Source organism: Pseudopodoces humilis, chromosome 8, assembly GCF_049639895.1.
Source record: "Pseudopodoces humilis isolate 2021_Gansu_Grassland_sample_001 chromosome 8, ASM4963989v1, whole genome shotgun sequence".
NCBI classification, from domain to species: Eukaryota; Metazoa; Chordata; class Aves; order Passeriformes; family Paridae; genus Pseudopodoces; species Pseudopodoces humilis.
The window spans coordinates 22,428,982-22,454,011 of NC_142207.1; the positions used below are offsets into that span (position 1 = coordinate 22,428,982).

The window sequence follows — 25,030 nt, forward strand, 5'->3', positions numbered from 1 at the left end:
TGCAACGTGCACAAAGTATTTGTGTTAAACTCATGGAAAAACACAATATACCCTGCAGTATACCCTTCTGACATACATAAGGTATTTTCCCTTTGTTAAACTATTTAAAAATTAGTTTTGAAGCAAAACGGAATAGATCTGAAACCGAATTTCCTTCCACATCTATTTGGAATTAATTAAAGGATAAGATTCTGCAGATTTATTAAATCAATTTTCTAAGAAAGAAAATAGGCAGAATTAAAAAAAAAAAATCAAAACCAGCTTTAACAGATGTGCCTTATTAAATTATTTTGGCTAATAGGATTAGTTGCAATGATTCATCAGTACTGTGTGACATATTGACAAACACATCAGTAAGGGTGTAATAGTACACTTTATAAAAATGGTGTTTAGGCTGAGTAACAACCTAATGAATGTGAGGAGATGTTGAAAGAGACTAGTTTTTGTTGGATTGTTTTCATGACAACTATGAAGCATTCAGATACAGTAACTTTAGATTAACAAGTTTGTAATGTGAATTACTTGAACATTCAGGGTCCAGGTGACCTGTCTCAGTTTCTCTTAATTAACCTTCCAATAAGTATTCTTGGGTAGCAACTACACCCATCTCACAAATTCAATATTTTATCAGCACAGGAAACCTATGAAAAGATGCAGCAGTAATGGGCACTTTCAATATCTCACTTTTTTCTTTTTTAAATTCTGCTGTTTCATTCTTGTATTGTATGTTAGGAGTATTAAAACACAATATGAAGGAAACAGTATAATTACAAGAAGTTTTAGAATTCAGTTATGTAACTACTTACATTTTCAGCTAGATCTTGAAGATTACATATCTTTACTTCAAAACTACACCAGTAAGATTAAACGTCTGCCCTGACATAGTTACTTTTGGCTTCCCACAGGATATATTTCCATTGCTTTAGTATCTCCACACACCTCCAGACTTGTATCCCCAAAGTCAGACCTTCAAATCCACAAAAATAACTGAAGCAGAAGCTTGATATTTGGAAGTATAAAGCAGATAGTCTTATATAAAGTTAATATTCTGCAATATTAACTACTCAGACGAGTAAGCTACAAACTGTGCTTTTTAGTGGATACTTTTATTTTATGGCATCAGTTTAGAAACACACCAGTGCTCCTCCAGAATTTTAAAGGGCAGTCTTCCATATGTTTCCTCTTCATAACCACAATTTTACAGGCCAGAAGTTCCACACCTGGTTGCACAGTTGTCAGGGCACATCAGCATCTGGACACCTACACTACAGCAGCACAATGTCTTGAGATGTGACACTCATTTTCCTTTCACATAATGAGACATCATCTATGAAAAAGTTTCTTAGTGTTCCTATGAACTGCTAAAAATTAGGGTTTCTTCTCATCACCTGGGTTTGGATTTCACAATAACTTCACACACAATACAAATCTTTTTGTCATCAGAAACAGGACAGAGACCTCTGGCCAAGCTCTTTCTGACAATGTGTGTCACCAAGAGACACACCACCTCTCCCTTCACTGCACAGCCTGGGGATGAGGGTCCTTATGGAATCTGCACTCTTCCTTTGCTGGGTCAGAAAAACCCCTGCTGGTTCCACCTGCAAAAGGCTGTTTTCTAGAGTTGGGTGCCTCACAGGAAGCAAGTTCTGAAAACTTCTCTTCTGAGAGGAAGGCATAAAAGCAACGAGGTTGCACGCGTGCAGACCTGCAATGCAGGAAGTTATTAGCTAATGGTGAAAAACAGCCAGTGCTGCAATGGTAAAATGTGCACTGCAGAGATAAAATGTGGGTTTCACGCTTGCTGGCTGGAAAGCAGCCCTGACTTCAGCCTCAGCAAACGCAGTGACATTTACCCTGCTTCCCCCACACACGGCGTTGCCCTCACGGAGCCTGTCCGAGAGCACACGCTGCCATAACTATCCACCACAGTCTAACTCACGGCTGCTGGCATGCTCCAAGCACCCCCTGCCCCTGCAAGGAAAACAAAACACTCCTGGTGTCTGACAGAAGAAAGCAGCTCCTCAGTAGTGCTTGTGTACTCACTCTGGCACAAAGTCCAGGCTGAGCTCTCAGCAAATGCCTGTCTGGTTCAGCTGTTTTCTTTAGCGGCCACAAGAGCCGCTTCTCTTTACACAGCTTGCGTGGTGAGCCTGTGGGGAAAGGAGCTAGGACAGCCTTCCTAGAAAGAGAAAAGAGGTCCTTTCAAAGGAAATGGTTTTGCTATAGTTCAAAGTGATAAATGTTTTGTGGGCATGAAACCAAATCAGGGAAGCTAGCTGCCCTTTAAAACATTTCCTAATGTGTTCAAAATAGGTTCAGAGAATGAAATATTCTACTGAATTCTGAAAGCAATAAACCAAATCCAATTGCAAAATGGTTAAACACAAGCGCTCATCCAAATTCCATTACCTCCTGCCTGCTGTGCAGGGTCTGGCTAGCCACACATCTGATAAAATCTAATTATCATCTAAGTTCACAATTCTAAGAAATATTTACCAAAATTATTTTTCCACCCTAAGCATGAAAAGAACTATTGGTTGGTAAAAACACTCCATGAATTGTAGGTGCCCAAATAGGGCACATCACTGCTTGTATCACTGAACCTGTAGAGGCTCCTGGGCCAATCTTCTACAGCCCTTTTTTTTTTTAAAGTTTGTATTTGCATGTGGTTATTAATGCAGTGCCATAAAAATGTGCTAATGCTTGCAAACATACAGCAGCATCTCTGCCCTATAAAGCTCACTATCTGACTCTGGAAGCTTTTGGTGTCTGTAAACAGCCTGAAAAGGACCACGGGAGCAATCCTTCAGCACTCTGTACTCGCCTGCCTCACAGAATTACTGGCACGCATTCAAACTAGATAACTGCGTCACCAGACAGATTACAAAACATGTCTCTGGTAGAAGCAGACTTAATACAGTTTACAAACCTGACTCCTATGTAGGTCACTGTCCTAACAAGCCATGGCACTGAGAGACTGTTGCATGCAGGACCAAGGGGCAGGAAAGGGTGGGAGTGCAGCCAAATGTGCTCAACTCTGACTTTTCTGCAGGCCCCATCACTCCCCTCTAGTTGTTCAATACAATCTCATCTTCTCTCTTTTCTGCTATGCACCCAAGGTCTTTAAACTGGGAAAACAACACATTGAACTTGATTTAAAACAATACACCTGCAAAACTGTTTGTACAGTCAGAACACATCTACTAATCTTAATTTTTTCTGGCAGGTATTTGAACATTTCTTCACCTGGTCACTTTACAGATAAATATTATCCATTATTCCCATCACTACCAGGGTGTGAGCCTCAAAAAAATCTAAACAAGCCATGCTGAATTATACTGTCCAAAAAACCAAAATCATTGGAAGTTGCTATTAAACCTATTTTTAACAATATTTGGTAAGACATAAACATTTTAACATTGCATTAAATTTAGCACCCGGTATAAACTGAAAAGGAGAATAACTGTACTGTCAATTTCCTTACAGCACCTCATTTTAAATGGTGTTGCTCCAAATGAATCTGAAATATGAAAACATTTCTGCTAAAGACTAGAAGGCCAAAAATAAATATATGTTAAATGGCTGCTATTCTAGGATCCAATCATCTGAGATCTCCTACATGCAAAATCCAGCTATTTTCTCTGGAAATGTCTCTATATTTTACACAAACCTGAATCAGTGATGCCCACTAATAAGCCCCATCCCAGCAACCACGTCAAACTGCCACTCAGTTATTCAACATATGATATTAAGCCAGGATTTCCAGAGGGGAAAATGAGGACAAGACAAGGAAAAAAATTACACAAGGAACAATAGTGGTTCTATTAGAATCAGAAGTGTATGAACTGAAAAAGAGCAGAGGTAGCAGAAAAGGAGCATCACCATGCCAGTGTAAGCACCTGTAAGGCCAATGCCTGGCATCAGCACTTAGCCCCAGGGTTTCAGCAAATGCACGTGGACCTATAAAGCAATGAAGTCTTAGCTTGCAGGTAGCCTGAAGAAGGGCTGCAAACTTACAGCAGTTTGATTAAACCAGTGAACCAACATGTTTCTATGTCATAAACATACTGACAGCCATGGAGACTCCTCACTGCAAGGGTGACTGAGGACTCAGGTCTGGATGTGGAGGTATGGGCTATGTCTGTGGGACTACCTGCAGGCAGAAGGCCATTAAATCAACCCAACAGTTATAAATGTCCTTATCAACTCTAGAGTTTCTACTCATTGAACATTGGCAGGGCTTTGAAGTGCTAAGCAGCTTTTATTAGTTCATCTGAAATAACAGTGATAAGAAGTGATCACAAAAGGCCATGAATCCTCAAAGCCACAACTCCTACCCACAAATAAAGTTCCTCTCCTTCAGAGGATGAACATCAGTTATATTTGAAACATCTATATTTCACTTTAAAAAAACCAAAAAACCAAGCAGAGGTAATTCACAGAGGACATTTCACCTGTGTAATGCTTTCCAAGAGGGGCTGTTACTGCCTGGCTACTCTGCCCTGTTTGAAGAGGAATCACTAGAGGCCACCCCCAGGCACAGGAGCCTGCAGCTGTTATGTAAGGCAGGCAGCTCTGCAGTGCCTAAATCTCAGTGTCTCAAAGCACTTTGGCAGACAGACCATCAGCAAAGTTTTACAGCAGCGGTGTCAGGTAGTAATTTTTCTCTAGAGACAGCAAAACTGAGCCAAAGAGAAATTAACTGATTTCTGAAGGGAGGAAAAAGGTCAAAAAGAAAGATTTTGTCAAAATTTTGGAAAGACTCCTGGCTCCCATTATGCTTGAATCAGTGGAACTAGCTTAATAAATGTCACTGCATGAGACGGGAAGATCTTGGTATTGGCAAAGTGAGAGCTGTGAAGACTGGTACTACTAATGCTAAAAATGGGAATTGCAGATCAGAATTTTAAACTGGCATAGGAGAACTGGTAAGTATGACCTCAAAGCTATCTTTCCTACAACACAATTGCAGACTTTGATCTTACCATTTCAAGTTGCACTCGTCTGTCATCTGACAGACAATATATATAATTATTGACTATGCTAATTGAATGGCATTGAAACCAAGAGATCAATTCCATATGCTTCCATACAATGAGAATGTCATCTTCAAGTCACAGTTCTACTTACAACTCAATTACCAACTCCCAATTCTTGTTCATTATGAGAAATAGATTTATTCACTTCCTGCTGCAGACCATAAGTATTAGAGTACTCAAACTGAAAACTACTTCTACTAATTCTTGACTTATCCATAACTGAATGAAGATGCCTTCTTTCACTTTTTGTATGAATTAAAATATTATAATTGGAGCCACAGTGCAGATATATACAGAATGACAAACTGGCTGAGGCTGGATGGGGCCTTTGGAAGTCCCCTGGTTGGTCCAACACTCTGCACTCAAGCAGGGCCACCTAAAGCTTTTTGCTTAGGGCTTTGTCTAGACATCTTTCAAATATTTCCATGGATGATGATTTCACAACCTGTCTGAGCAACTTGTATGTCTCTCTCATAATAAAAAAAAAAGTATCCTGACTTCCAGACAGAGTTTTCTATGTTTAAGCATATGTTCATTGCCTCTTGTCCTGTCACTTGGCACCACTGAAAAGAGCCTGGCTATGCCATTTGTATCCTACCATCCCCTATTTATACACAGTGATGAGACCCCCCCACACCATGAACATTCTCTTCTCTGCTAAACACTCCCAGCTCCCTAAGCCTTTCCTCACAGAGGAGGTGCTTCAGTTCCTTAATCCTCTTGTTGTACCTGTATTGGACTTTATCCAGTACATTCATGGACATACTTGTACTGGGAAGCCCACAACTGGACATGTTGTGTAGTCATGAGTGAAACTTATCCTGTGGTTGCATGAATGCTGTGTGCAGTTTAACAAAGAAAAAAATTTAGCTGATTTGTATATAACAGTCTGCACTGAGATCCCAGTGATACTAGTAAGTTTTTATTCAGGTGCTTCTCTCACATATTCAAGATGTGTTTTGTGATATTCGAAGAGGAAATTACTTGAACAGTAGCCTTTTTTCATATCAGACTTTGTTTAAGAGAGAATTTTCCTGGCAGAACTTACTGCAGAAGCCTGATCCTTTGCCATGCTGAGCTCCTCTTTCAGCAAGGTGGGCATTTTTGCCTGACTGAAGCAGCCAATGTCAGCAAAATCCTTCCAGCTGAAGCTCCAACTGGAACACAAAAGCCTGAATCTAGCACATTAACCAACCAGGTAACGTTGTGCCTGGTGTGAATAAGTTTAGCTCACCCAGCTTGTCACAAGCATTAAAGTTCCAGGAGGATGGAAAGGGTTGGTTCTGTTCCACTAGAAAAAAAATGTGAGGCAATTTTTCTTAAGTGATATGCATAACTTGGTGACAGCTTAAAAGAAAGCCAGGGAGTTAAAACACCAACTGTATTCCCTTACATTACCGTTTGTCAAACAAGGCATCTCTAGTGTTCCTTAGGCAACAAAATCTTTACCCTCAAACAGAAGAAATCTTCAACTGAGTAGAAATATCCCACAAAGGACAACAAATAGCATAGGCGATTCTTCCTTTTGTCACATCATTTTGTATCTCTCTTCCAACCAAGATGCATCTGTACCTTGACCCTTTCTTCCATAATACATAGAAGCACCACAACCCAGCATAATCACATCATATTTTTTACATATATCCCTACTTTATTTTGTAGAGTTTCTATTCAACACTGGTAAATTTGCCAGTGGTCTTCTACATTTGCCTGTTTCAAATTTATGTATATTTAGTGGCTAATATTGTACTGAATGTCATGGCACTTCATGCTGGTGACACCTGTCTACTCCTCATATAGTTCTACAGAGAGTCGCTCTTACTTTTTTTTCCATTTTTTAAGATGAAAAATAATGAAATAAGGAATGTAGTATATTTTCAAAGTATCATTTTTACTCATAATTTTTTTCCTTAGGAATGCAATGTTTCTGCAAAAGCACAGAATCTTATTCTAGCAGAATTGATTATACAACTAGACACACTTGACACATGCTATTATTTGAATCTGATTATACAAATTAGGTAATTTGAATTGCTATCAATTATAGCATTTCCAGACCTGATTAAAAGCATTTCTAACATATATTGTACCCATTACATTGTGATAATGTTTCACATAAGGAACTAAGGGAATAATCCCTACAAACCTTTGCCTCTAAGAAAACAGCTCAAACCCTCATGTTGAGTCCATATCTGAGGAAGAAAAAAAGCACCCTATAGTAATAACATCTTTAGAACAGTTACTATATAAAGTGATGGTGAGTTTGCTGGAAGGAAACTTACCTATAAATCTAGACAGTCATTCTTAGTGGTTTGAGGTTGGCAGCTACTGAATTGGTGACAAATGAAAAGTAACCTGATTCCAAGACAGTAGAATAACTTCTAAAACCACAAGAAGGAAGAAAAAGGCTAATTTTTATTTGTTTCAAATGAAATGAGATTTTGAAATACCATCACAATGTACAGAAAAATTCCTGAACTGCTTTCTTAATAAAAGTATTTACAGAAAGGTATGTTGAACCATTATTATTACTATCACATTACCTCTCCATCATATGAGCAGTTTCAACAAACAATAGCAGGAAAGTAGCTGAGACAAATACTACTCTGATTTACATCACTGTGAGCCTGCAGTTATACCTCTGACATCTTTATTTGGATTTACATGGCTGCAATTTACAGAATTTTGTTGTCTTTAAAAATATGGAAAGGTGGTTGAAGCCTCAGGCCATTTTTAATCAGATCTGGCAGTACTAATTTCTGAATTTCTGAACTGAAGGCAGGCTGACGTTAAATTGTTTTACCTTTTCCTGGCAATGTCAGTCAGAAGAAGCTGAGCATAAATATTACAGAATTTCTGTGTAACCAGGTAATTTTTAATACAGTCTGAATGGTCTGACATTCCCTGCTTTTTCTGTAATGATATTCTATATCTACCAGGATGTCCAAATATCACATTTTACTGCATGCACAAGAACATGCCAAGAGAAAAAGGAAAGGAGATTCTAATCTCTGCACAGAACTTTGAATGCTAACTGTAATTCCAATGACAGTAAGCAAAAAATATATGGTACCTTTTGGTAAGACCTAACATCAAAATTTTAAAGTGATCCAAACTTGTGCTTCAATTTTCTCTTCACTGCAAAAATAGGAAAAAGAAGAAATATGGCAAAAAAGATTGTCCAACAAATAGTAAAATGTGCAACTTATGAAGATAAACAATGATTCAATCTGCTGTATTGAAAACATACCAGTTGTAGGATGCAAATGTGCTTCCATATGAAAAAGGATTCACTTCTCTCTTTAAACATTAGTTATAAAAATAACTTGAATCCTGTTTGAAAATTCAGTTGTTATGCTGGGAACCCTCAGCTGGCATCAGGACTCAAGGTATCCCCTTTCAGCTTAAGTTAAGCCTTAAAAGGATAAAAATTGCCAGAGCAGTTAAAACTAAATCAGGCATGTTCTTGAACTAAAAGCTCCTTTTTTCTTTCCTTTGAATTCTCTCCAAAACCAGCACCTTATCCTAAGTGCTATTTTGGTACTGGTGGATTTCTTCATTACACCCTCCATTAACTCTGCAACCAAGGAGGTCAATATCATTCACTGTTTCCAGTTTCAACTCATGAAATTTTAAAAAGAAAATAAAATAATAATTTGGATATTTTCTTAATACCTTAGAATTTACGAGTATGTGTTCTAAAACAATGATTTACAGAAAGCAGCTTTGACACACATTTGTGGATCTTTATTGAAATTTTGATAATTAACTCAGTAAATTAGTGACTTACAAAACTGCCTTTTGAGCATGACTGATCAACAAAGTACTGTGAGAAGCACTGGATTCCATATTACTGCACCTTTGAGTTTTAAGCCTGGGTGGGCTTCAGCATCCTGACTTGAAAAATTTATATTCTGTGCTGCAGACTTCAAGGGGCTGATGGAAGTGTGTGGGCTGGTTTGGATGTGAGCCATGCTTTTTCCACACATCATTGTGTCTCCTGCACTAATGACTCACACCTGCACATGCTGCTATCTGATTTCTAGACAAAGTTATTTATAAACTGGAAAAAGCACTGCCAAAGTCTGGTGGTGTAACTACACCAGTCATTTACCTAAAGCGCCTGTCTGTGAAGCACAGACAATTTGGGGACACTGAGTTCACTCACCTTTGAGAAGCCACGAGAACTGGATGCAGATTCTTCCTGATAAAACCCACATTGCAATTTTATCCTGCAGATTTCTATGGATTTGATGTGGTAACACACTACTTTTCACATGGCTGCAAGCTAAGCATAGGCTTCCTAGGACCCAGACACACAGAAAAAAATCCTATCTTCTCTCACAGCAGCTACTGGAACTATTTCCTATAATGGTTTTTTATACTTGGAGACTTGCATGTTGCAGACATTAAAAAAGAGGTATTTTATTTAATCAAAAATACGGTTGCCCCAAGCTTATGATTAGTCTTGCCTGCAGTGACTCACTCACTGGTCCAGAAAAGTATTTAAATTTCACATTACAGTCTCTGCCTTCAGACACTGTTCCCCAGTGCTCAGGTTTTGCTAGCTGTGATTGTAGAAGCATCAGCATTCGGTACCAATTACATATCTCTTTCTCCTTCTTCTGCAAGTGGCCATGAAGGGTTTTTACTACAGCTTCAGATTAGGCTATTTGTCTTCCTTTCTTTCTTTGGGGCAACTTGGTGAAGAGCACAAAAGAAGAACAGTTCAGAACAACTGCCTGAATGACCGCTCAGTGAGAAGAGCATTATGAAGCATACAACGGGTTACATGCTCAGAGAGATAAAACAGTCATCTGCTGCAGTGTGAATTTTCAAAGATGTTAATCTCACGCCTAGTAAGCACACAGCATCCTGCTCCTAAATTCTAAAAATCACACAGTGTCTTGAATCTTGAAGTGATTCTGCATCTAAAGAAAGCTCTAAGTGAAAAAACAAACAAAACAAAAACACAAACAAACAAAAAACCCCCAACAAAGTCTTTATACAGAAAATCAGGTATATAAGCAAGCCTGCTCCTGTTAGTTACAGACATGCACTTTGCTTCCAGCAACACAAGGCTCTTCCACACATATACTTACATGCATTTCTCACTGTGTGCCTCAGAAGAAAAACCATAAGGCATTGATATCAATGTGGCTGTTGAACAGCACACTGGAGAGCATTTGATTTCAGGTAGCTGAGTTGTGTTCAGAAATCAATATGCTGCTCTCTTGTTGGTGCAAATTTACTGATCTTAAGGGTTTGCTTCTGCCTATGTTATTAGCAGCTCAATACAGGGCCAAATTTTTTTAAACTTTAACAGATCACTCAACAAAACAAGGCTTTGCTTCCAGTTAAGTAGTATCATAGTTAATTAGCCTTTAAGTACTATCAGAGTTAATTTAGCTTGATTCTGTAGTACTGTGGATTAAAATAGTGCACAAACTGAGTAAGGATATCTTTAAGCTACAGAAATAATAGGAAAACTATTTCCTTTCATCATACAGGATATGGTCCCCTCATAGATATTTTATTAAAAAGTGCAAGAATAGAACAATGTTCTTTGATTTGATTAGGGTTTGAGTAGGTTTGCTCTTTTTTTGTCTTCATAATTTTGGACTGCACAAAGTTGACATTAATCAAGCAATGAATACTCACCAAGGCAAGGCTGTCTGATCAGGGAAGTGCCCTGGGTCATACACCCCTGCTTCTTACAGCTGAGTAGAAGTACAACAAAAAATATCAAATTTAGTCCACTGCACGTGTCCATATTTGCCCTCCTTCTGCTTTTGCTCATTTTCCATGTGTTTAAATATTTTCCCAACACCCAGTATTTCTTACCTGCTAAAGAAAGAAACTATCATTCTTCGTTTAGAGTATCTTTTGATGTGCATTCAGTCTTGTTGCAGTTCTTACACCCACTCATTTTTTTTAGTTTATTCTCTTCTCAAAATTATAATTTTCAACTTCATCTCTGCTCATGAAGCAACTAATTTATCTAATATTTCTAAAAATTAAAATTGCCTTTAATTAATTAGTTTTTTTTTTTTAATATAAGAAATTCACTACTTCCTTTAAGAAAGAATTTTCTTTATTCATGGAACTACAACAGCCCAAGAAAGAATGGGTGATTTTTGCAGGCCTGCCTGTCAATTGTCCTGAAATACTACACAGTCTTGTAAATGGGATTTGTTCTTGCTACTTTTTCATGACAGAATTTTTACCAGTACCTGTGTCACAGTGATTTTTTATGGTGTTTTTAGGAACTGAACTCAAAGCATAAATTGATTTCACTGAAAAAGACCAATAGATGGTGCAGTACTATCAAATCCAAAGAATCAAAGAGCTCTATATCCTTATACAAATTGCCTAAGGCATTTTATAAAGAAAGAGCTTTCTGCAAAGACTTTATCCATTCCGAAAACAGAACATCTTAAATTTGTAACTGTATATCTGATATCATATGCAGGGGAGAAAAAAACAAGAACAAAACCAACTTAACAAAAAAACCCAGGAAAAAACCCCTCAAACCACTGGAGAGAAAAAACAAAAAACAAAGAAATAAACCCCCCCCCACACACACTTTTTCAATCTCCTGTTTCTCACAGCTGCTGGTCTAACAACTAGCCTTTTCTGTCATTGGCATTGCTGCTCCTTCCTTCCCCATCTATCCATTTTTACCCCGTGCAGATTCATGGAAAGCCAAAACCCAAATCCATACTGATAGGGGAAAGGAGGCTGCAGAGCAGAGGAGTATTTCTGATTTTATCTGCCTTCACGCACGTGGCTGGCAGGCAATCTCTGCACCAGCAGCAGTGTCACACACCTCACTGGTGGCTGAGCAGTGCCACTTGTGCTCAGCAGCACACAGGGCCCCACAGCCACTACGGGACATTTTCCTGCTGGCCTCCAGCAGGAACTACAAACCACATGAAAACTGTCAGGCTTTTCCTAGTACCCAAGCTCTGTATATCCCAGTTCACAGCCAAGTGTCAAGAATTCCTTTCCAGAACTTTAATGTGCAATAGCTTGTCAAAGAAAATATTTTCAAAAACAGTTTGAGGAAAAAAAATATTTTGAATACACTAGAAGAAAAAAGGTAAAATTCAAAGGAGTTTCTTCTTCATTCACCTTAAATATCTAAAATGTGATGAAGTGAAAAGTCACTGGAAAAACATTCTGTGGGAAAATGTTCAGCCACTGTCAGCATCTAACAAAAGGAAATATTGTTCAATTTTTAATAATTGATGATACTGCTAGACTGAAGCACCAATACACACAGATGCTGGATAACTTTATGGACAAACAAAAAACTGTTGAGTGCAAGCCATTTCTTGGATCAGGTAATCATAAAACTATTTTTGATGATACCTGAAGTACACTTAAGTCTCTTCATCTTGTCAGCCTCAGAAGAACGCTGAAAAGTGGGAGGCAAATAAGGTACACAACAAAGCCAGGACAAAGAAATAGCAAACATTGTTTGTTCACTGTTTAAGGCAGATATGAGAAGCCTCTCCTAGGCAGGTGCTAGAATCAGAAGCGCACGTAAGCGAAGCTAGGCTCAGAAGGATGGTGAGGGTACGAGAAGGGATGCTGAGGGTGCCTGTCCCCCCCGCGATGGCTCTGGGAGCGGGGAGGAGCGGCTCGGCACGGGCGGCTGCCCAGCCCGGAGTGCGCTCCTGCGGGCACCGCCAGCACGGCGGGCTCCATCTGCGCACAAACAACACCTACTAAACGTGCTAGAGTCTACAAAAAATAGCAGAAACACGAAGCGATAGGAGAGTCGCCCCGTATCTGTGGAGTCCCTACTCTAGCTATGCGCGCTCACTTCAGTTTGTAGCATTATCAGCACCAAGGAGGAGTGCAAGCCACTAGAGGGGGTGAGACCCTTTTCTGGCAGCACACGAGTGCGAGCCTCACGCACAGGACTGCAGGATGCTTCCCATCACTTGTCGCTGTGTCCTCAGCCTGGCTCTGCCACGGCTTTTCACTCCCTCAGCCCTGTCCTTCCCTGCCTCCACTTCCTCTCTCCCTGCCCCAAAAACCTGTCTTAAAGCGGTAACAGTTTCTCTATCCCTACCCGTGCTTCTAAATTTGCTATTTACAATCAGCCCATTCCTGTTTGTTTGTTTTGGGTTTTTTCTGGTGACAAATGAAAGTGATAAGGTATCAGCACGCAGCTCTGGTTACTGCAAAAATACAATCACAAGACCACAGATTTGAGAATTAATTCAGTAGTCCCACTGCCATATTAACAGGAGAATTATAACCATGCCATTAGGCATGGCAGCAGATACTCGCAGCAGCGGCTGCTGCAGGGATGTCTGTCCTCCAAGAAAAGCAGAATCAACTCACAAAATTAAAATATTGAGAGAAAAGGAAATGCAAAATAATTCCATTAAAGAAAGAAACCTAACACAGTTCTGCTGTTGTAACTCTGCCATTGTGAAAGATACATCCAGATACACAATGTTCCAATTATTGTTCCTCATATTCACTTTCATGATTCACAGTTATATTCAAGTGTTCACAATTATATTTATATAAAGTCTCACTGTAACTTTCCATCAGAAGTACAGCAACTATGCCAGAAAAGCAGGTTCTGTTTAAAAATATTCATGAGATACTGTTTTAACAGTCAGATACTTCCTGCTCCAACATCACATTCTACTATAAGCATCTAACATTTAATCTTTTTATGCAATCAAAAATAGATCTTAGTATCTGACTTGACATATCTATTCTAATAAAATCCACAAAACTGACAGCAGATGCAAAACAGAAGGCCATGCATATTATAATAAAATTAAATTAGAATCAATTCTGATTATTCATCTCTAGTTCAGTTTTCATTAAAAGAAAGTCTAAGTACCTGATGAAACAATAATTGAAGTATTTTGTTTTAATATTCAGGATATAGTACTGAAGTATGACATCAGTGAGGAACATGATCACCGAGTAGTTACTCAGTAAAACTCATTTTCACATTCATTTTATTGACTCCTTCTTATACCCAGAAGCTTATCAGAAAAGTTTCTCACCATTCCTGCTCTGAGAATGGAATTTAATTTTTAAATATCAATTTTAATTTTTAAAGAATTTTAAAGCTGTAATTGGTTGAGGGGATAAAAAAACCCAACCAACCAATATCCCCCACCTCTTTATTCTTCCAAAAGTAAGCATTAATGCCACAACTTCAAACTGATAGCTGAACACATAAAAGGTTCAAGCTCATTCCCATAGGCTTTTATGGTGGCTTTTCATATCTCACTGGAATGGCCTTTGCTGCCTATGTATGGTGATTTCCTAAAATCCCCCAAAGAAAAATAGAATGCCTTCCATTTCTATATGAACTGCTTGGTCTGGCAGCAACTACTGAGTTCATCACCCAGTGATGAGATGCTCATGAAAGCACACAAAACCAGAGGTTATTTCTTTACTTACAGGGCAAACTACAGTCTCTACATTACATGTTTTTTCCAAAATGTAGGTTAAATACAGTTGCTCTAATTTGTTAGTGAGAAGCTCCTTGTCAATCTGCTGGTTTAACACTTCTGCAGGCAGACTTCAGCTTTTGTAAGTCATCCACATCTTCACTGCTCTAATTTTACCAACTTTTTGGTTCAGAGTTATTTGATATTAAGAGATTAAGACCTTGGAACAGCTGTATTACAGAGGTGACATTTCAGCTTCTGTGCATGCCCAGTAGGGTAGCAACAAACTTTGCCACCACTGAGAACCAAAATTTCTGGACATTCAGGATTAAAAGCTCATGACTTTACACTTTGAGTTGAAGAAGCCCTGAAACCCTAGGCTAGAGCAGATTACCCACCTTTGTAATTCAAGCACAAAAGCAAGTACCCAGGCCCTACTAACTTTATTTTGTGTTTGGGGTGACAGAAAAAGAAAATTCAGATTGTGTTTATGGTAACATGTCTAGGCAAGCTACCTCCTTTCAAAGCCTCCTCTCCTTAGTAGGGGGTAGTACCATATTCACAGCTGTTCTGCTCAGTGGGACAAGCCTGCAGGACTGCTCCAGCTCAGACCACAGCACGTGGCCCCACTGTCCTGTAAGATACCCCACATGGCAGCTAGGACACCCTCAGCTCTTGGATGTCCACAAGCCCATCGCTGCTTGGCACTAAAACCATGCCACAACACTGTAGAGCTATTATCAATGAATTTGCTTTGTAACCATGACACCAGCTTTGCAAAATGCTAGTCTGTTTTTATACAGCAAGAGCTTTTTCTAACAAGAAAAAAAAAAAACAAAATCCTACACAAACCCCACCCAAAAAAAACAGAAAAGAGAAAAAAACCAAGGTTTGTTTTCACCCATTATACCACATGGACAGCAAATTGCCAGCAAATTAATACTAAGGTTAAATCTGTGTCAAGTTTAGTCCAAAAACTTTAGCCTTAATAGCTGTCAGTATAAATATTGTTTTGTTTCACTAAAAATATATGTGGATAATTATTCTGAGTAATAATATTCTCTCTCCCCAGAGACCAAATTAACAATTAAGGGTCCTACTCAGAGCTTTCACAAAGTGCTGTTAAATGAAGCATTCTTCCTGGTGCCCCACCTCTCTCACTGTGTTCCACAGGAAACATTTTTCTAAATACAGTTCAATAAACCTATTAAGTGCACTGCATCATTTCCTGCCTGAGATTTCTGACCCAAATTCACTATTATGAACAATGTGGCTCAATTCTCTTACAGTTCCAACAACATTTTGACTACAGAAATCATCATAATATTGTTTTAACCCTAGTTTAGTTCTTGCCAGCTATGCAAGAGATGCAACATTATTATCCTTAATGGTTAAACTACTTCAGCTTTCATAATTTCAGTGAGCTCTAGTCTAGAACATGTAATCTGACTACCCAGTAACTCTTAATCCTGTTGACTAATTTTACTGGTAACCCATATTTTTCATGCTTTGTTGTATGTTGGGGTTTTTTGAATTAAAAACCCAGCATCCTCAGCGATTCAAAGAGCTGTGGAATCTTTCATATGAACAAATACAAAATTAACAATCAGGAAAATTAACTAGCTAGCTAAGGGACAAACAAAAGGTTTTATTCATGGTAATGCAGTGACAGCAAGATGACAACAGAAGCAATGAAAGCATTATCAGGCTTTCAAAAACAGTTCTGGGCATAACCAAAAGGTAGGTTTAAAACACTAAGAAAAGGGCAGTTGCTGTTTTTACACACAATGTGCAGGATACTGTGGAAGCTACAAGATTTTCTTGCTTCAAGAAATGCCTGAATTCCTAAGCAGAAGATCCCTGGGGTGGTATTAAATACACACACAGCAAATAACAGTACATTGGTGGGCTATATGAGAGAAATGCCATCCTGTGTTTGCCTCATTCCAGGCATTTGCTTTCAGCTGCTGACAGAGAAAGGTCCCATGAAAGACGAGGACAACAGTTTTATTCATTTGTGGCCACAGATTTAACCAGCCATCTCCCAGATACAGGGGAACTACATGGCTGTATCCTCCTAACAGGCATTACAGCTATATTGCAGCTTGCATACTCCAGCTGCTGGATGCAGACAGGGATTTCTCAGGTGGACAATTGCAGAGATAGCACGGAGGAGGGCTGACTTCCTTCTAATGTACAATCAGGAGTTTGATGGTTAAAGAGCAGCTACACTTTTGCAAACCAATCAAAGATGGGAGGGTGGCATAATTTTCATGGGCGTGAGAAACACTATAGGTAAAGCTGGGGACAGAGAAACTAAATACTATATGCAAAGCTAGGACTATTAAACAAACTGCTGAAAAGGATTTTTTAAAATTGTTTTGGTGTTTTTTGAGCACATCTGTTCAAATAAGAGATGCTACATGAAAAGAAAGCAGTCAACAAGGCTTCAAAAGCTCAGACTGAGTCAAAAAGAAGGAAAATTATTTCCTTATTGTAAAGTAAGAATACATAAAATTGAAAGTCTGATAGCCCATATGGAACCACCTAATGCCATTTTTAGAATTATGTTTCAGAAGAGAAATCACTGTAAAGTGATTTGCTCAAGGGGATACTGTGAATCAGAGCTAAAACAACAATACTGTTTTAATTACAGTTTCTTATTAAGCATGTATTAACTTGCTAAAGGTCAGAGGTTGACTTGATTTTTAGCAAAATTATTTGCCAAGAAGTTTTCAATATCTCATCGTGTAACCTATAGCTACAGATAGGCTCTGCATCACTATTCCAGGGGGAAATGCTTTTGATGGCAGGAGCTTCTGTATGAACATTTCATTCTGCTTCAGGAAAGATAGGCAATTCACAGGAGATGCAAAATGCTATTTTCTAAAAGTATATCAAGCCTTGAAGATATTGTGAAGAACAGCTGGGGAGAACTGAATAGGCTGAAGGAAGTTCAGAAAACACATCACTAGAGACCAAGTTGTCCCATCCTACCCACAGGGCACATCTCCAGTGTCAGAAATAAAGGCTTCACCAGCTGTTGACCACAAAGGTTTCCTCTAAAATGTTTCTGTAACAGGGCCCCAGTGCAGATTTCACTTCAAGCAAACAAGATTTTTCTAATAAGACATCTGATCAAAATAATTTACTTGGTTTAAGGGAGTTTTGCCAAGAAAAGAGAGACAGCAGAGAGTAAAAACTTTATTCCTTAGGTAATGGAAGAATAGGGCTTCCTCCAGAAAAAAAAAACCAACAACAACAAAAAAACCCCAGAAAAACAAAAAAAACCAAAAAACAAATCAGCCAACAAACAACAAAAACTAGCTTTTCTAATCAATTCCTTATATAGACAGTACCTAAGAGTTACACTGTAACACAAGTACACATCATAGCTTTCAAGACCCGCAGGCTTTCCTTCTGATGACAGATGTATCAAACAAAATTCTAATTCTCCAGAGCCTTTGTATTATTGTTGTTTTGGTATTCCAAGCTATTAAGTGAAAAATCTATTAATAAAAAATGTAATATTAACATCACCCTTTCTAGTTACTGAGGTGTCTGAGAGTTATCATCAGAACTGCAGAATTCTTAGCTTTTAGGCTTCTTGTTGAAAAGTTTATTCTGCTTCTGATTGAATAATGTAGTACAGCTGCACAAAGGCTTCCATGATCATGGCATTTGGTTGCATTACCAATCTTCCTGAGAAGTTGTTCTTGTGTTTGACCAGTAGAGATCTGGGCTCCTTTCTCCTGTTGCAATGCCTTGTGAATACTAACGAGAGGAGAAAACAGAACCCAAGTTCCAGGGCTATTTCTATGCTTCAGAATCTGCAGGAATACCCAGCGTTTCTCTTAGTAAGATTTAGACTGAAGGTACTACTGAATAATAATTCAGTAGTATAGTCATAATTCATGTCTCTGAATAGATGAGTTATTCTCATCACTCTGGATTTTTTTCAAACAAGGATATAATTAGTAAAAGTAATTTTTGATAATGTGACTGAAAAAAGCATGAAGGAAAGCAGCACAGTCGACTGTGAACCTGTCTCCTCCAGTGGAAGCAACAGGAGCCAAAACTGTTCCTTAACCAATCTCTTTTCAGTGATCTGACATGGATGAATTTCAGCTTCATAAATAGACTTGGGGGTCTGCATTAATTAAATGTTCCTATGTTAGAAAGGAACAGAAGCTTGATTTTTAAAAGCCCATTAAGTCAGCAGAGATTCTTTTGTCTAGTTTAGTGAGCTCTGAGTCAAATACTACAAATATTAGCTAAATGACAGTCAAGGTTTACAGGTAAGAGCTCTTATTTATTGAAGTCTCTCTGTATTAATTAAGAAGATACAAGCACAGACAATATGGGAAGAACCAACAGGTTCAGAATTTGCTGGAAATTGCAGGAGGAATCCAGATGTCTTGTAAAATAGGGAGAGTAAGGAAGGTAAGAACAAAACTCCAGTCCCCACAAAAAAAACCGAACATGACAATTTGTCTTGAGCTGTTCTATAGAAGAAACCCTTCCTAATACCAAATCTGACCATTTGTTTATTTGTTTTATGATAACATCTAGAGGCATCAAGCAAGTATCAAAAATTTAGTGTAATATGTACCATAAGAACACAATGACAAACTAGCCCACGAGTCTAGGAAAATACACATTTATATTTGAAAAAATATATAGTTTGAAAAAATATATATACTGAAATATCCCTGCAATGCATCTTAGGCAGGTTTCCAGGTTTACCTCAGAGATAAAGATATCCAATTCAAATATTAACTGCCAGTCTCAAAACAGAGGTACTGATAAAGGGAAGTTTGTAAGTTTTGAGTGCATTTCAAGTTCTGTAATTAAAAAGAAATCTAGACTTTCAGCTTAACTTGCAAGCATGGCTGAATGTATACAAAACTGAAAGAAGTCCATGCAAATGTCTGTCATTACAGTCATTTTGTGCTGTTGGTTACAAACCAGTGATGTTAAGCTGCCTTGATAAAGCAAATATCCTAGTGGCAAATTGCTTTTAACTCCCCCAGCAAGACAGTTCAGTTACTGTGATTTATTTTAATTTAGATTTGTGCAGCAAGTACATTTCGAGAAGTGTGCCTAATAGACCATTAGAGTTTTCCCAGATAGCTCTGGTGCTTCAGCACCTTCATCCTTCAAATATCTTCGTTATTTTCAGTCTTCTTTCAGCAAATTTGTCTCTGGCACTGGGAGGCGAGTGACATATGGGCCACATGATACCTTTGAGGATTATGCCATTTTTAAATAATAGCTTTTGGAGTCTCACTCTGGAGTCTCATGGAGCCATGCCAGAGAACCAAGGCAAGTATTAGCAGAAGGTTGTCACATGCTGCAATATATGGAACACACAAAAAAATTCTGTATCTAATTTGTTTCTCATGTTCCTTTGTAGTGGATCCATCATTTATTTTCAGGTGACTTTTTTTTTTTTTTTGTAAATTCCACACATTTATAGAGCTGGAGTTATCGCTTTCACAGCAGCCAGAGATGCTTGCCTGTTCTGGATCATTTCCTTTCCTAGTAGTTTTATTTACAGTTGATTACTTCCCTAAGATAAAGGAATGGTCCTTACTGACTTTGAAATTGCTATTTGCCAGCATGACTCTAAGCTCATCATGCAAAAACTCACGGAAAATGAATTAGCAGGTACTGCAAAATCCCTGGAAATCATTCATCACTATGGCAGACCTGATGTAGGATATATTTAAGCTTTAACAAATATGGACTGAGAAGAACACAATAAATTGGAAAATTCAGAATCACAAGGCTGCTATTAGGAATGTAAGAAATAATATGTTGGAGCATGAGAACACTTATCTTCAAGCCCCCACAAGCCAAAGACACATCAGATAAATCCTGGAATCTACAGACATATATACTTCTTAAAAAAACTAGCCACAGAGCACAGACAACCAAATCCAGTTCTTACTTCCCCCTCCCAGGTCTCACTGCATTCAAACTACTGGTTTTCAGCAAAACCAGCAGGGTTTAATTTGAGATGGCAGCCCTGGATACTTTCCCTGCAGTCAATTCACTTCTTTCAGACGAGGAGGATGTCAGCGGCAGGGAGAACCAGGATTCCAATTTAAGTGACCATGGCGCTGCTGCTGCTGTTTGTTAAGCCTCTCTGATGGAGGACTAGATTTGTTTGGGCACTGAATTTCAGAAGACTCTAAAGGGCAGACAATAATCTAAACCACAGACTGTCAAACTCTTGTTAGGTTTTCTCACCAGTCCTGGAACAAGTATGACTCACCAGCAAACAGCACATACACTTAAGTGAATCTTCAGCACAGAACAGGGAATGCATGTTGGGTGCACGGTTCTTTGCAAGGGTTCAGGGCTTTTATCTTTGTGCTCTTTGTCTGTGCAAAAGAATTGGTCTCTTCATTTACAAAATACATGTAAAAGTGTATCACCTGCTATTTTTCCAAAAAGTTACCAATTACACAACAGAGTGCAATAGTGATGGCTTTTGTGGGTAATAAGGTATTCCAATATTGTTTGTATCAAACTGAAAATCTCCAAAATCAGTTTGTTCAACTGGGCCACTAATGTTGGGGTGACAAAATGTGTTGTGACACTGAGCATCTTTCTTTCATGCCTGTAGCTGTCATCTAATTCTGAACTTAAACAATGAATTGGCTGAAACATGCCTAAGGAGAAAAGAAATTTGGCAGTGGGAAACAATATTAAATGTGAAAAATTCACTTCTATTTGTTCTTAGTGCCGTGCTTTTTGACACTGTGAATGTAAATGTACAATGTAAAAGAAAACCCTGAGAATTTGCCATGAAAAACAAAACCAGAAGAACTTTGCAATATAATACTCCATTTTAGGTACCGCAAAATATAAACTTGGTTACAGCTTGAGAGCATTAAAAACTCCTCAAACCTTAAATATTTTATTTGCTATTAACTTCCTGAAAACAACTAAGAGTACATAAAAATGATGCTAGCATCTACTTAATTCTAATTGAAAACGTAAGTCTTTGTTTCCTATTGACTCAAGACAGCAGTGCCGCCAAGAGACATTTCATTATACAGTATCGTCTTGCCGTTTTATAAAAACACTCCAACAGATTATTTTAATTGCTTTGCACAACACTAAGAGAGGAACGACACTTGCAAACAAGAGCCAGACTCAAATTCTCTGAGACATTTCTCTGAGAGGGCTTCAGGGGTAGGAAAAAGACTGCTAATTTACATTTGCATTTTCTAATCATTCTGAATCTGCTGATTGTCAGAAAGTGTAACATCAACACAAAACTGCACATAGGTCTTTTGCCAGACACTTATCAGGCTTTTCTGCACAAGCCACCTCAATACCCAGGCTACCAAAGTTTTTTTTTCTTATTCTGAAGAGGGTTTCTCAGTTTTCTCTTGCCTCCTCTCCTCACAAACGTCTATGTTGATAAAATGGTTAAAAAAACCTGTTTGCTAATCCTGCAAGACAGTTCTCCTGAAAGTATGTGCTCTCTTGCTTCCCAGAGCTATATCATGATTTTTAGGTTACCAGCTGAGTGAAAAAAACTTAAAAGCATGGGTTTTGAAATAACAGCACATGGACTGCCAGGCCTCATTAAATCCAGGATCTATAGGGCAAAATGATGGTTATGTTCTCATTTAACTTTCCATAAAATCTACATGTCAGAGCCCACTCAATATATTCTTGAAGAGTTCTAACATACAGGCTTATAACAGTGATATAAATTACTAAAAAAAAAAAAAAAAAAAAAAAAAAGCTGACAAAGTATGGGAAATTTGCTGATTTTTCGAAAATATTTGGTAGTCACTGGACCAAAAGTAACTCAGAAGCAACCTACAGTTTCACAAGTTTAGACAGCTTCTAAAGAAGCAATTTAAGAAGTACTTGATAACTCCAGATAAGGTACCATCTGAAAACTGAGAGTTAAACTTAAATTCAGTTAATTCAGTCTAAAGCACTATGCCAAATCAGTTGCACAAATACCTTGGAGAAATAAAAAAACCAGGAGTTATAATTATTTTTATTAAAAAAGAAAAAAAAGGGTGTGTAACATTAACTGCATTTGAATCAATATAAAGAGTTTTTTGGAGGAAAAGTGTGCCTCTACACTTCCACAAAGATGGAAGTTTTTTGAACCCAAATACAATGCTATTTCAATACACAGAAGAGTAGTTCCCTATTACGTGCTTAAAGGAGATTCCATTTCTCTTTCCTGGGCTGACAGAGCTGCAGTTCTGTTCCTCCCCAGTTTGCTGCCCTCTGTCATTCTCTTCCCCAGTCATGTTTTGGCTTCGTGACACATTTTCCCTCCAAGGTCAGCTGAATATATTTGCCTTCAACAGCAGCATTTTTTATTTCCCTCTGTCTTTAATTCAAGCTCCTTTTTTGCAGATACTTCTACTTTCCTGCCTTTTGAGCTCACTTTACTCCCCAAATTCCACCTGAGGTACACATACCTGGTGTTCCTTCCCATCCTCTTTGTCCTTTAGTATTTGAAAATCTCAAATATTTTAGAATAACAGATTTATATATGCATAATTTCCTCTAATTTTTTATTTTTTTTTTAATATGCTACAGTCATTTATACCATAGAGAGTACTAAGAGAAGGTCTTGATTTTTGGAGTCAGCAAGCTTAGGAGTATCTCTGTGATAATTTCCCCCCAAACTAAATCTTACAGGTGAAGTTTTCAAAAATAAAAAATGTCTTCCTACTAAGGTCTACCACATAAAAAAAGTCTGCATAAAATTAAATTGAAGTTTTAGACAGAGGAACTCAGACATTTACAGAACAGATTTTCTATTTTCTTTTTTCCTTCTCATTTCTATTACATTTTCTGTTGAAAACAACAAAGATGTACACTTTGCTATGTACTTCCAGAAAAACATCATAAACACAAATGATGTGCTATTTACTAATTTAGATTAAGTCTCTTTAGACAAGTCTACTGAATTAGAGAAAAGATTTAGAAAGCACGCAAAAGTAAAGGTAACCTTACCTTTTCATCATCGTCAGAAAATGGGGCACCTCCTGGAGTCTTATTTATTGCTTGGGCAACACCAATAATGTCTCCATCACTGTTTCTTATGGGCATGCACAAGAGTGACTTTGTCTTGTACCCAGTCAGTTTGTCAATCTCATCATTAAAGCGTCGATCCTTAGAAAGAAAATAAGGGAACATCAACAACATACATTTCATATATCTAAGCTTTCTTCAGACAGCAAAGTACTTTTCTCAATGTCTGATATGGTATTTTTCAGTAGCATTAGGCTGTTGCTTCTCTGTTATCAGCACATTCTTTATTAGCTGTTTTTCCTCACTTTTCGCAGGGGATCAGTACAAGATTTATCATTACATAATCACATTCACTGAAGTCCCACGTTTATATCTCAATTAGAAGAATGTCAGGAAAGACTGATGTCTGCCATTAGTAACGTGACCATACATACACATTTCTGCTAGGCCCTGCTGCCATTTCACACCCATATTCTCTATACATTCACAGTGTCTCTCTCAAATAAATGGAGACTCTTTTTGGCCCCATATCTGTCTGTTCAAGTAAGACCGGTTATGTGGACTGGTATTCCAATGCAGTACAAACACATTCTCAAAGAAATACAGTCAAAACCTCAGCTCTTTCTGGAAAAATAAGTACAGGAATGTCCCTGTTCCAAAAAAGGCACTGTGCAGCAATCCATTCTCTGGAACAGTAAAGCCCAAACTGCAGATCATAAAGTAACTCAAAGGAGGCTGAAAACTTAAGAGGTAGTGCTGACATCACTTTTGTTCATCTTGGTAGAGCACAGTCTTCAACAGCTCTTCTATCAGCCAGAGAGGAAATTACTGCTTCTCACAGGCAGCAGCTCTGTTCCTGCAGGGTGAAGTGAACATTGTGCTGCAGGCTATAGTTATAGCCAGTTCAGACTCTCCTAACATGAGGGAACTAAGCTGCTGTACAAAATTAGGCACAACTTTTTGTTTTCAAAAGTTTAAACAATATTGGCTGTGAAATAATGTGCATATTTCTCAAGTCATGAAAACAATCCATACAGTGCTTAATTTTATTGTGATGAGGAATTCATTAAATTTTTACTGAAACTAAAAACTGACCATTTTTTTTCTTGACAATTTTATACGTATTTCTATTTCCCTGTTGTAAATTCCAGATGCTGTAGAAATAGTCTCTTCTAGTCACATTGAGACATGATTTAGAAATGCTGTATTTTTACCCATTATAAAGATTAATATATACATTTGGCTACTTTATTTCTAATTGCACATTTTCCAGCACCTCAACCAGAAGGAATTAATACGAAATGTACCCAACAACTTCTTTGGGAGAACCAGAACTCCCATGATGGATGTTTTTTAATAACAGCATCAAGGATGCAGATCTGCCTGATCTTGTGATCTTTCCACATGCTTCTAAACACTTTTATATCAACTTCAATAAAAGCTGAACTGTTCTGCACCACCTAGAAAGATATGCTTCTTCTACAACAGAAGAAAGGAAAATGCAGTGCAATTATCACACAGTCAGCT

At 38.1% G+C, this 25,030-nt stretch overlaps 1 protein-coding gene across 1 annotated transcript in view; it reads right to left on the minus strand.

Annotated features, from left to right (window-relative positions):
• PDE11A (phosphodiesterase 11A) overlaps positions 1 to 25,030 on the minus strand; it is a 106,392-nt gene that overhangs the window by 70,060 nt on the left and 11,302 nt on the right. The window contains exon 2 of the mRNA XM_005520010.2: positions 23,486 to 23,644. Within this exon, the coding sequence (XP_005520067.1) occupies positions 23,486 to 23,644 (159 nt within the window). The remainder of the gene's footprint in view (positions 1 to 23,485; positions 23,645 to 25,030) is intronic.